The sequence below is a fragment of the Musa acuminata genome, chromosome BXJ1-6 (assembly GCF_036884655.1).
Source record: "Musa acuminata AAA Group cultivar baxijiao chromosome BXJ1-6, Cavendish_Baxijiao_AAA, whole genome shotgun sequence".
Classification (NCBI taxonomy): domain Eukaryota; kingdom Viridiplantae; phylum Streptophyta; class Magnoliopsida; order Zingiberales; family Musaceae; genus Musa; species Musa acuminata.
The window spans coordinates 4,511,108-4,525,064 of record NC_088332.1 but is presented as its reverse complement, the minus strand read 5'-3'; the positions used below and the strand labels follow the sequence as shown (position 1 = coordinate 4,525,064).

Sequence of the window (13,957 nt, the reverse complement as noted above, 5' to 3'; positions counted from 1 at the left end):
TAGTATATTACTGTAGCACTGTAGTAGTGCTACAGTATAATACTGTAGCACTGTAGCGGTATCGGGCGATCCACATACCAGTAACCTGTCAGACCGGTACGTACCGCCCGATACGGGCGGTACACTTCGGTATGACAGACCTTGCTACAAACTAGGGTTATTAGAATTGTTTAAGGTCTATTAAATTAGTGGGTTACATGCTATCTCTCTTTTTTTTTTTTTTTTCTTGAATTCCATGCACTACTATAAATAGAAAGAAACTCTATTAAGAAATGTGTGCAAAGTAGTTGAAAGTTGAGGTTGTAAAAAATTATTTTTCTATACACTTATAATTTTATCCTCTCTATAATAAAAATTTATAATTGGTCTGCGGACATAGTCTAGTTTGGATGAACCATATAAATGATCGTGTCTCTATGTCTTTGCTTGTATTATATTATTTCTTTCACTTATTTGAATTAGATATTAGGAGACTTGCTCATTCAATGAATTCATATTGAGGCTACATTATTCTATAAACTAAACTCTTATTTATATTCAATTGTTAGGGTTGTTTGTGGTTATCTAATCTTCAAGTTGAGTCGGATCCAACCTAATTCCTTATTTGAATCGATCTCAAAACGAACTCTAAGTATTGTTCGAACTTTATAAAAACTACATCGTAGACCAGATAGTGCCCCTCCAAAACTCAAGTCAGTCAACAAGTCGTCCTTAAAATGTACGGTGTGTTGGGATGTACTTGTTAATAATCTACTAAGTGATCAATAAACACTTATATAATCATTTTATGAGGACTTATTAGTAGCAAGGACATGTATCTAGTTACATATTTACTACATCTTCCTCCAATAATTAACAGACCTACAACTTTACATGCAGATAACATTCCTTGTGAGAAGAAACCAGTTAAAAGGACCAATGTAATTGGTATCATATCAATTTCAAATGAAAGTAATATTTAATTTACAAAGAACTACTTGTTTAGGTTGACAAATATTTTTAGATTTCTTAATATTCTGAACTCCTACTAGAAGAGAAAAACTTCTGATTTAGGCTTTGATTATTCTATAAGTATCACATATATCTATAGATCTTGGTGGAGGAGAAGATGTGAGAAAGGAAAATAGGGGGGTTGAGGTAAATGTGGATGTGAAGAGGATTGAGTAAAAGAGATATAAATTCTTCAAATTTTATATGAGAGAATGTAGAAGGGAATTTGTGTTTGAGTTAAGGTGAATTGACATGACTTTATAATTTGATCTCACATGATTACAAATTTTATTTTATTTGGTAGATGTAGATGAAAAATTCCTAAGCAAGTAAATCTTTTATTGGTTTTTTGAATTTGTTCTTCGATTATGGATTTTAAAATTTTTTTTCTTAATTTCAAAACCTTTTCTCTCTCTCTCTCTCAATGCCATGTAGCCTCTTGTCTCATTTTAGAGAGAAGAGAGAGTTGAATTGCAGGTCCCTTCCTTTGTCATGCACATGAAAGCCACGTATAAATTCTGTGTCTTTCTCACTGCCTGTTGCTCAAGTCTGTGTCCCATAGTTGAACCTGCACCAATGATCTGTTTTTGCTTCCTTGCATGTCAAACATTCCTACAAGAATAAGCACAGATACCAAGTAAGCAAGAACCAAACCAGTTGCAAAAGGAATCTTGATTCATGGTCCAGAAAAAAAACATTATCAGATCAAGAGGAGAGTTGCCTGTTTCACAGTTAGATTTGCTTGAAGTTTGTATGATCTGAACTATATGTGAAAGAACAAATCAATCAGAGTTGAATGGTTCCATCTCCAAATGATCCTTTCATGTATGTGCTCCTACCAACTTTTAGTTCATGGATGATGCAAAATCCATGTCCTGTGCTTGTCCACAACAAGGTGATAGAGCATCCATCATTCATGACCTGTAAGCAGCCAATGTGAAGGCTTCCTTCCTCTCTTGGTAGGGCTTAATCTCTTTCAGCTGTTTGTGCTGCTAGGACAGTCTTAAGTGAATCAGAAAGTGTACATATTCTTGTTCATGTCTTGGGGTGCTCTGTCATAAGAATCAACCACTAATATATATGAATTATCACGAAAGTGAATTTAGTTCAGACTTGTGATTGAATTCTTGATGCTTTCTTGCCTCACAAGTAATCAAAATGGGGAGGGAAGGAACAAGTTTCTGTACAATGTACTAGAAAAGAGTATGATGAGCAAGTTGCAAAGATACCAACCTGAATGAAGAACAGTTTCAGAAGCATGGACCACAGAGATCAAACTACAATGGTTTCAGATAACTTGAAGAGAACACATTCTAGTAACAAAGGATTTCTGAATGTAAGAAATGAATTCAATGTAAAGTAGGAAAAACAAAGTCGAGTAATTGATGGAAAAGCTAAAAGATCGCCGGCCAGTCTGAATTTTCTTGGCTTTTGAGAAGCATATATAAAAAGAACTGTAGCTATAAATCTGTGGTAAAGAACAAACTGGACTTTCTCATGGCATTCCCTTAGCTTGCATCTGTATCTGTCTCCTCCTTTAATTCCTTGGTGATACAGTAATCACTATGTATGAATAAAGTTTGATATGCCTATCATAATTCAAACTTCAAACTCTGATCTTTCTCAGTGGAACTGCTCCTGTCTTCCTTTCTTCCCTAACACGAGCAACTGGGACTCAAGACTCTCTATTGGTCACACAACATCACTATCATGTACCCCTCCCAACATAGACATCAGTGCATTAGGTGTGAGTTGCAGGAAATGTGTGTTTCCCTTGCATCAAGTCTGACCCCTGACAGGGATGTCACTGCTCTCCGCGCCTGCAGCAACAGCACCTTTCTTCCAACCCTCTCCCTTCTACTTCTCGTGGTACTCCATGCAGCCTCTCTGTCTTCAATGAACCACCAGTTCTCTCTCTCTTGATTCAACTACAGCACTGTGCACCCCAGGGCATCTGTGGAGCTGCTTCCTCCTCTCACTAAATGCCCTCACTGTTTGTCTGCTCACTTATACCTTGAACCTTGTGTGGTGGTTGGAGATGAGTGTGTCCTTGACAAGTGCTTCTTCTCCAGCTTCTACAGTACACAAGAAGAATAGTCCTGTTGGCATTTAAAACATCATAAGGGAACATGAGGTGTAGAGAGAGAGAGAGAGAGAAATTAATTCTAGTTGTTGCAGAAGAGGACCAGCTTTTTGGAATATCAGTGAGGGTTGCAGGTTTATCTTCCACTTGTTATCTGTGCATTATGATGTCAACTTTGAAGGAGAAGACAAATAGTTCATTGGGAAACAGGAGCACTGTTTCCCTTTCTTCATCTGCACTCCTATGCGTTTGGTCCTTCTTTCTCATTTACTGTGAGTAATGCAGGAAGAAAAATACTTTTGTTACTATATAATCTTAATTTTTCTTACAATGACTGAATGTTTATACCCCTTAAAACAATCCCTCTAAATGGTACAAGAAACATCAATCTATGATATGTATGCCTTTTTGCTTGTAGTTACAGCTTATATTTATTGATTACCACAATCTATGATATAATATGATTTTAGGATGTTAATGATGATAGTATTAATTAGTTACAGATGGAATCTAATAGTATTTTATGGAGATTGTTAATCACAGTGATTAGTTGTGATGACAGGATAGCATAGAACTGTACTTCACAGACAAATTAATGTTAAGAAATTGGTAGATGTTATTGGATGCTTTGGTTTTGTGTGAGATCTTTATCTCACATCCTAAGCAAGTTAAGATTAAGCTTAGAGTTTGATGGATGTATTATTATTTAATTTAATTTAAATATCTTAAATCAATGATTCAGACTCAATAAAATTAATAGATCAATTATCCTACTAAATTGGATCGTAATAATTGACATCAGAGGAATTTGAGTTAAAAAGAATTATCTATAGACGAGATCAGATGATACATCATGGAGTTAGAGCCTTAGCAAAGCTTTTACGACAAAGATTATAATACTCTGATTTAGTCTAATACCATAAAATATCAAAAGTGATCTAAGTCTCAGATAAAATTTAATGATTATATTATTATTAATTTCAGCTCAAATATTTTATGACAAAAGTCCAAATTTAATAAAACTAACAAATAAATTATGCATCCATACAATGGAACAAATGGGAAGAATAACATAGATTTGCATTCAACCTCTTGAGGATAGCAAGGAAACACACAGAATCTTGCAAATCAAGACTCAAACCATTCCCTTCTCTCTCTCTCTCTCTCTCTCTCTAATCTTAGTGGGTGCAGACAGCATCTAGACCAAGTCTCATTCCTTGTCTTTGGGGTAAATATTCTCTTAAAGTTTCCTTTTCTCTTGCTTGTTTGTTTGTGATGACTTGGTGTGGGTGTTTACTGTGTGCTCTATATTTCTAAAGTTATGTTTAGAAAGAAGATCTACATGGACTTCATATGCTCCAACCAGACTTGTTCTGAAAGCCCAAGTGTTGTTCTTTAATATATCTCAAGGATCTTATCCTCTTGATCTCTTCTCTTTTGCCTCCATTTCCCACTGTTCCCAAGGTTCCTCCTCTTGATTGTTCTTTCTTTGATGCCTTTTCTACTATTCTTTGCAATTTCGTGATCATCTCTCTCTCTCTCTCTCTCTCTTAGTGAAGAGGCAAACATCCATTAGATCTTCCTTTCTACTCTCGACAACTCCAACCATGGCAGATCCCTATGCTGATCCCTTCAAAGCTTTCCGCAGAGAGTATCCTTTCTCCTGTAACCCATTTTCTGAGTTCTGCCATGGCGGCACCAACGCCTGCCTCCCTCCCCAGACCCTCTCTCGTCCTGTGAGGGAGGCCCTCCCTCTCCTCAGTCTCAGCCCTACGAGGCACCAAGAGGTGGAAAACAGCTCCTCTTGCAGTGCCGTTAATGAAGGTGGAAAGGTCAAGGCCGCCGTGGACACTGATGGTGAAGCTGATGCTGTGACTGTGTCTCTGCACATAGGCCTTCCCAGCCCTGGTGCAGTGGATCTGACGCCAAGATTCTCTTCAACTCCAGAGGATACTAGTGGGGGAAAGCAAGAGCAAGGTGGTGACGATGAAGACGATGTGGTTTACCCTATCGATCTTATAGGAAGGATCAACAAGGGACAGTATTGGATTCCCACCCCTACCCAGATCCTAATTGGTCCAACCCAGTTCTCTTGCCCAGTATGCTGCAAGACCTTCAATAGATACAACAACATGCAGGTAAACCTTTGTCCCAATTCTGGCCTAATTGAGACTAAGATTGCAACCTCTCCCTTCCTGTGATTGTACTACGCATGGATCATGCTCCAATCTGCTTGTTGTGCTTTTGGAGATTGGTTGATGCGTTGCACGTTACACTGCAAAGATTTCCAGTCCTTTCAGTGCTCATATGGAATATATATCAAGAAATATGTGATCTTCTGCACTCACAGTTCACTGAGATATAATCTCTCTCTCTCTCTCTCTCTCTCTCTCTCTCTCTCTTCATTTGTCTTGTGTATGATAACTCAATTGAATCTTATGTTGGATTTCGTTTCTCAAGTTCTTCAACTGGCAGGCCAGCTTGCCAACACTACAACACCAAAAGCTGAGTGCATCCTTTTATCACTACAGTGCTCTCAGAGACCCCTCATTCAGGGGGGAGCTATTCTTTCTCCATCTGCTTGTTATCTTTTTAGTAGATCATCATGGAATGTCAACAAGCACTCTCTTGACTTCTCTTTTACTCTTACGTTTAGAATACTCCTTTGCCTCAAGTAATGATCTATGCTTGGCAATTGTACGTGTTCATCGCCAGATGCATATGTGGGGACATGGATCGCAGTATCGGAAGGGACCCGAGTCTCTGAGAGGCATCCAGCCGACGGCGATGCTGAGGCTTCCCTGCTACTGCTGCGCCCCCGGTTGCCCCAACAACATCGACCATCCGAGATCAAAGCCATTGAAGGACTTCAGGACCCTCCAAACTCACTACAAAAGGAGGCACGGAATCAAGCCCTTCGTGTGCCGGAAGTGCAGCAAGGCTTTTGCGGTTAGAGGCGACTGGAGGACCCATGAGAAGAACTGCGGCAAGCTGTGGTACTGCATCTGTGGCTCAGACTTCAAGCACAAGAGGTCACTGAAGGATCATATCAAGTCCTTCGGCAGTGGGCACGCCGCGTACGGCATCGACTGCTTCCAGGAGGCAGCGGAGGAGGAGACATCGTCGGAGATCGAACAAGATGGTTTCCAGTCCTACAAGGGAAGGAAACACGGCTTTCTGGGTCGCAGGTGATGAACTATATCATCATGCCATGCTTGTTTCCTTTTTCTTCCTTTGTCTCTCTAGATTTAAGTGTTCCCTCACCATATATCCCTTCTCCTACTCTCTCTTTTCTACTATTAAGCCAGTAAATAAAGATCGATACATGGCAATAGGGAGAGATTCTTCTCTTAACCTCACTCTAAGGAACGTTGCATGGATCCTTCTTTTCACCAGACCGAGTCTTTTCATTCTTCCTTCCTTTTGATCTGTCATGCATGTCAAATGGGGCATAAGACTGTACCTTAACATTTGCAGTTTGGTAGGCTTTTTAGATTCTGCAGACAAGCTACTGCTTTTGGCTCACATGTTGCTTTATGCATTGGATAGTGGCTACATATATGTATACATCAAATGATTAGCATACCTTCCTTCATATACTATGTGAAAGTACTCATTTGGTGTGTGGATTATGGAACTTAATTCAGGTTTATGTACATGAAATGTGTCATGGCTATCTTCTTTTGAAACTAGACACACACAGAATGTGTGTGTCTGTGTGTGTGTGTGAGAGAGAGAGAGAGAGAGAGAGAGGAGTCATTTCAACCACAACCAGTCAATCTTCAGTATACCTGTAGGACTGTAGAGGATGGTCAGATTGATACTCTACAGATACACAGTCACAGGTTTGGCTCCATAAGTTCTCAGACTTGCATGTTTTCTCTATCTTTTTCTCCATTTCTATCTTTTTTTTTCTTCTTTTTTTAGTGACAATAAAAGCCTTACAATTTTTTTTTCATTCTGTACCAAAATATGAAATATCAAAATGTTGCACTGTGATTCAACCTAAATAAAATCCTATATCAAAATCATTATCACACAACATAACAAATGAGAAAAGATAAGACAAACATAAGAGCGCAAACCCGAGATAACACAAGAATTAGTTCAGCCATTAAGCCTAATCCAAGGGCAAAAAACCACTAGTGAGAGCTTCACTAGGATGAAAGATATAGCATAAAATAATTTCATATTGCCAAACCAAGATTTCTCTCATTCAATAGCCATTTCTCTAAGAATCCAAGCAATATGTCTGCAATACTTTATCATATAAAATAAATGGTTTAAAAGAATGCAACTCAATAGTAAGATGGAAATAAGGAAATTAATTGCAAATTGTTCTATGAGAATATGTCTATCAGCAACCAATTTATGCCTTGGAGACTAAACTCATGAAGTTTTTGGCTTCATGCAAAGCAAGACTAGGTGGCCATTGTTGTTAAAATGCCTTATTGCTTGAAGGACACACCATATAAAGTAAGCTGAAGGTGAGATAGAGTGGAACATATGTATAATAATCCATGTAATTTTCCACCTATGTTTGTGTGCATTCATGCATGTAAATGGACATGTGTGGTTGTGCAAGAGAAGAAACCTTCTCTTGATTGGATTGACCCTAATTTTCATAACTCCATTATGAATTATTTCAGGAACATTGAGACTCTATTGGTGAAGCCTAACTTTGTCAACTTGCTAAATGTTATATATCTCAGGTACATGCATTCTAACATTATTTTGGAACAGTGAAAAGGCCCTTTTCATTGGATCAATAAACTAATAATCAATGATGCACCAGTTCTTACATTCATTTTAGATTATACACAATCATACACTGAAACACTTTGATCAGATCATTGTCACATTTTCATAATTAATGGTGGTGATATATGTGGAGGTTGTTAATATTTGAAGGGATATATATTTCCAAAATTTACAAGGATATATGTAGAAGCCCTTCTTTAAGTACCCAAAGGAAACATCCTTCCCTGTCATTAGGTGTGTTCCAGTGACAAAGAACTATCATCTCTCTGATGAATGATTGGATTCCAACAATTCCTTGTTCTTGCTGGGTCCAAGAATAGTTTCAGTAATAGAACCATCAGGGTCATCTGATTGATTTCACATGCACTCCACTGTGTGGCCAGGATTTTTGAAGATCCAAGACAGTATGTTTCAGACTGGACTGTACTCTACCGACCAGAATATGATGGTTGAGATTAAAAGAGCTGAAAGAGAATCCATTCAAAGAGTGAAACCATGCATCCACAGTGCCAACAGTTGTCACCACTCTCAGCCTCACTAAACTAAGGATTCTTTTGGGCAGTGTTCTATGTTCTTTTCCTTTTTGTTCTGTGTTTTCTTTTGTTTGGCAATCTACATGTTTGACAATGCTGCTTTTGCTTTATTCTTGAAGTATGATCCCTTCTTCTCCAAGCTTTGGTATAGCATTGGAAGTAGAAACATTGGAGAATTCTCATGGTTTGACTGAAAATTCAGAAATGTTGAACAAAATGCTTGAAAGGGATGATGTGAAAGATGTGTCTCTGGGATCACTGAGAGTTATTTGGTGCATTCATTCAGACTATCCATTCTGCCTCTTTCACTCAGATTGCTTGGATGATGAGGCAGTCTACAGTGGAAGGAAATGAATTCCACATCCACAGTGTTAAGCCAAAACTCACAGCAGTGCAGGTACTGCTCCTTTGTCAGTATCATGCACTTCACAGAGTTTACTCAGAAAGCCTGGTCTACTTCCAAGGAGTACACAGCATATTCCAACTGGAATTTTTGGTGGTGATGATGATATCATCTCAGAGCTTTTTTGCTCAATCCTCATGCCTCATTCTTGAGTGAGCCATCTCATATCATGGGCAAACAGAGTAGCATAGCATGAAAACAAAATGATGGTGGTAAATCAATTATATATTCAACATATGACAAGACATGAAAGGGAAAGCATAGCAAAAGCTCCAGTTTAGGCAGTGTGAATTCAACAAAGCAGCTCTCTTTCAAGAAAAGTATACAAAGTTCTTGATAGAAGAAGACTTTTGCTTCCTTTTCCACTTTAGTTGATGGCATCTTTATCCTCCAACAACATCAAATTTCTCCAGTGAAGGAATGGGTGGCATGGTGGAGAAGAGAAGAGTAGTTGTAAAAGCAAGACCTTCAATGCCCAAAAAATCTCACACAGTCATTGGACATTGAAGAATCCAGTCAGGCAGGAAAAAAAGGCTCTTCTTTTCCCCAGGAAGAAAGAGACCAAAACCACTTTAAAGATGATTGAAACTTCATATGAAAACATGAAATCATACCTGAAGTGATTGGATGGTTCATTATCAATCATCAAATTAGGTTGTGAATGAAGAGTCATGCATCTGCAGGTATATGACAGATCTGCATAAAGTCTTTGCCAAATGGCTCATACTACAAAGTACACCACACAGGGCCACATGTTCTATCAGAGTTCTCCATTTACTTGTATGAACAAGTAAGTCTCTAGGATAAAGAGAAGTCAAACTAAAAGGTATTGAGTTAGTGTTTCAGCAATTTATCTTTACTTTTTGTGAACTTAATGGCCTTAATCCTTGGGGTTTACCACTTATTATTTATGCTGTTAAGCTTGTTCCAAAGATCTTCCACTGACAATTAATTCATCTCCAAATCCAAGAAATTTCAATCACAGCATCTAACAACTTCAAATATATGGAAATCCTCATTGTTCTTAAGGCATCTAAAACAATAAAAATGCAGGCAATGGGAGGATATCTAATAAAGTCCCTAATGAACTCAGCAAAGAATTTATAATATCTATATACTATATTAAGATGCATGGATTGCAAGTGGTCTAGAAATTCAAGATTACCTTTGAAAATCACACCAATAAAATAAAATCCCTGAAAGCTCTAATTTTTTAATACAATTTTACAACTATTAAAAATATATAATAATAATAATAACATATAATATTTTTTAAAAGAATAAGTAACAAAGATAGATTGCCAATTATTATATATATATATATATATATATATATATATATATATATATATATATATATTGCACAATAATAAGCTCAAAGAAAAAGAAAAATGTAACGCATGGCATAGAGTGCCAATTATTATACCTTTGTATAAAGTTGAGATAAAAGAATACATATTGTTGTTTATGTATCACTGTTACATGATACTACAATCTTGGCATCTACAGATGGAGGAGGGAGAAGAGAAGAACGAAGCATATGGTGATGGCGGAGGCCGGAAGTCCGGCAGCAGCCACGGGCATGGGCGCCGGTGCATCCGCGAGAAGCTCACGCAGGTCGCTCTCGCTCTCGTACCCCGCGGCCGCCATGGCCACCACGCACAGGAGCACCGCTCCGGCCATCACAGCAGCAGAGAACAGCGCCATCAGTTGTCACGACGATCTGGAGAGGGAGGTCTCAAGCTCGGTAGAGAGAGGCAGAGGATTCCATCTTGAGGTCAACGGCTGTGCGCCTCTTAAATAAGGGGGGAAGGGGAAGAGTGTGAGGAGACTTTGGAGGAGCAGCTCCGGCACCATGGTCATGCATTCCATGTTCTCATACTTATTGCATGCAGTGATCCTACGTGAATCTTTAGGTCTCTTGTATCCTCTTACGATTCCAAGTTTTCAGATGGATGGATTGGATGTTGCTCCTTCAACCCCACCAGATGAAGCCACTGCCATTGATCATGAACAAAATGTTGCTAATTAAAATGGGTTTTAAAGCTACCAACTCTGATTTAACTGTAAAATAATGAGTTTCTTAATTGAATGTTCTTTTTATTTTCATGATGAAAAATAAAAGTTCAACTCTGTCCTTTTAATTCTGTCTTAGATTAGACATGCTATTTCCAGGAAGTCAAAGATGAGGAAGAACAGGTAATGAAGTCTTCCACGTACCATGCGCATGCATGCACGTAGAGCTTCTTCTTCCCTTCACAAAACATGGCCACCACCACCCAAGAAAACCAAAGGCCACAAAGAGAGCACCCCAACCACCAAACCAATCTATAAGACCCCCTCCTCCATCCTCTCCCCTTCCCTCCTCAGTCCTGCAAAAGGAGAGACAACCACCCAATGGAGATGGGGAAGATCGCCTGCGCCGTCCTCGTCGCTGCCGTTTCGGCCACCACTGCACTGGCAGCTGAGACACCCGCCCCTGGCCCTGCAAGTGCTTCCTTCGCGGTCGCCCCTGCCGTCGGGGCCGTCATCGGGGCCTCCCTTCTCTCCTTCTTTGCCTTCTGCTTGCAGTAGTCTCGCAAAGAGGAACAAAGGAGAAGAAGAAGCCTTCGTGCTGTTTTTGTAATGTAATGTGATTGGTCAACCAATCTCATGGAATAAAACATTGCTTATATTTATAGTGTCCCATCGAATCTCTTTGGAATGAATTGATGACACATTTCCATTTGGTGCTTCGACTCAGCTCGCACTCGGCCGATTCGACCCGACACGAGCCCGAAGCCCGCGTCCAACATAGGCCCATAACGCCACTTAGGTCACGTGAGGGTGATCTCGTAATTAAAGGCATCACTGGTGGCGTTTGGTTGACCATTGTCCTATATAAGATCTCCGGGTAGCGACCATTAGGGTTTCTTGTTATTTGGCCGCGCGCTCAAGGTTGAGAGGGGAGAGCTAGCGAGGGAGGGGGAGCCGGCGGCGGCGACGATGGTGGAGAAGGCGAGCAAAGGGAGGAAGGAGGAGGTGGTGATGAGGGAGTATACCATCAACCTCCACAAGCGGCTTCACGGATGGTATATCTTCTTGCGATTTCTTTTTCCGAGGGTTTCTTTTTTCCCCGCCATTGATTGGCCTCGTATGATGTCGGAATGTGTGATCTGTTGTTCTTGGTCTGAGTCCTGTTTGCTTCTTCTTTGTTGGAGATGGGTTTTTTAGATTTCTTAGAATTCGTTGTTTGTGGTGTTAGATTTTGATGTGATGTGATTCGTTGTATCGAAACAACTTTTGATTGTTTGTGCTTTTAGCTTTCCTTTTGAATAGATGAGGAATCCAAGTTTGTTTTAGAAATGACCGAAATTTTGTCCAGTGCTAGAATACGGATATGGATGTCATGTAGTGTCTCAGTTCAAGAACTGATAATTTTCTATAGTCTAGGGGTTTAAGAACTTGCAAGAGTAGTACGTCATTCAGATCTAAATATTCTCTTGCTCTTATCCAACGCTGATGGACCATTTAACCAAGCAGATGCATTCTTTAGTTCATGCTGTGCCAGTGCTAAAACTTGCCACTAAGCTTAGTTCACGATGTGCAACTGAAACCGATATAGGTTCCTGAAGCCAAAGTTGGTAGGAGCTATCATGCAACTATTTCTTTAATCTCTGAAATGTCCCAAAATTGGAGAAAAAAAAGGAATTGACTGATGGTCTTCTATGTCCAACTGAAACCGATGCAAGAGACAAATTGGTTTTCTACTAAAATCTGGAGTATATCGTTGTTGTGTTAGCAACATTGTTGAGGACTTTGATGAACAAGCCTACCCACATATATTGATGATTGTAATGAAGTTACTCGGCAGTTCCTCTGTTGTGATGGAATCCTGAATCTTCTAATGGCTGGATGGACTTTAAACATTATGATGTGGAACAAGAAGGGAAATTGCAGCAAAAATTGGGAATAGATGTGGCTGTGCTCATTTATAAGTCTTAGGGTCCCTTGTAAATGCTTGCCAAAAAATAATCCTATAAATTTAAACTCAGGTTTTATGATCTTTGAATGATTGACCAGTTTTCTAGGCTTGTTACAATCTTGGATGTATATGCTTGTGTGCGTTGTGATACCTTATGTTCCTTCCCATGTGTCTGAACATATATTTCATGCAAAGTCCTCTTGCTGCACTAGCACATCATTCTATTTCTATTCTGAATACAGAAGTATTCTCGGTACCTTGTGACAGTAGCTTCCTACCTCATGCTTCACAAGTACTTGTGGGCGTCCAGGTTTAGTCTGAACTATTGCATCTTATACTATAATGTAAGAAGATCCTCGTGTAGTCATGTGAACGATTCTTTTGGTGATCATGTTAAATTTGTATTGGATCAGAGGAGATTCTTTTTAAGCATAGGTACCAAAGGTCTGGTTTTAATTCTTGTTAATCTCTTTGATTTCAAGTAAAATTGTAACAAAAGATTCTCTTGGCTCTTCTATACCCTTTTGCTTGAAGAAGGGATTTTAAGAGTTTTGTAATTATGTGATTGGAGTTTTACATGAGTCTGGTCATTGTGCCTCAATGCCAAACCTGCACATGTTATCATCATGTGCTGAAAGATTGTGGACATAAGCCTAACCTCCTGTTTTGAGCAGCACTTTCAAAAAGAAGGCTCCCAAGGCTATCAAGGAGATCAAGAAGTTTGCCCAGAAGGCCATGGGGACTACAGACGTGAGGGTTGATGTCAAGCTCAACAAGCACATCTGGAGCAGGGGGATCCGCAGCGTGCCAAGGCGGGTTCGTGTGAGGATTGCTCGGAAGAGGAACGACGAAGAGGATGCCAAGGAAGAGCTCTACTCTTTGGTTACAGTAGCTGAGGTTCCCCCAGAGGGATTCAAAGGGTTGGGCACCAAGGTCGTTGATGAAGCTGACTGAACTCTCCACCAGCTCTGGCTGAGTGGAGACCTAGTTTTGCTTGACGGTTCCAGTGTTTTGACATTTGAATTTATCAGGGTAATGCCCGTGTGAACTCTTTCGATTAGTTGCTCAAGAATCCATCTGTGCACACATTTATGTTCCAGCACCTGATTTCTTAGGTTCTTGTGTGATCTCTTTTTCTATTTAAGAACATAAAAGAGGATCAAGTATTTCGTGAAGTTCATCTTTGTTTTTGTTGCTTTTAAAATTAATTTTATTGCTTGCAA

At 39.4% G+C, this 13,957-nt stretch overlaps 2 protein-coding genes across 2 annotated transcripts; both read left to right on the top strand.

Annotated features, from left to right (window-relative positions):
• The first annotated feature begins 4,442 nt into the window (after window positions 1-4,442).
• Window positions 4,443-6,668, top strand: LOC135677638 (zinc finger protein WIP2-like). Its single transcript, XM_065190011.1, has 2 exons — window positions 4,443-5,211; window positions 5,789-6,668. The coding sequence occupies exons 1-2, from the start codon at window positions 4,681-4,683 to the stop codon at window positions 6,263-6,265; spliced, it is 1,008 nt and encodes a 335-aa protein (XP_065046083.1). The 5' UTR covers window positions 4,443-4,680; the 3' UTR covers window positions 6,266-6,668.
• A 5,013-nt stretch (window positions 6,669-11,681) lies between these two features.
• LOC135675733 (large ribosomal subunit protein eL31-like) lies at window positions 11,682-13,909 on the top strand. The gene is made up of 2 exons (XM_065186188.1): window positions 11,682-11,841; window positions 13,409-13,909. The coding sequence occupies exons 1-2, from the start codon at window positions 11,756-11,758 to the stop codon at window positions 13,686-13,688; spliced, it is 366 nt and encodes a 121-aa protein (XP_065042260.1). The 5' UTR covers window positions 11,682-11,755; the 3' UTR covers window positions 13,689-13,909.
• Window positions 13,910-13,957: the final 48 nt, after the last annotated feature.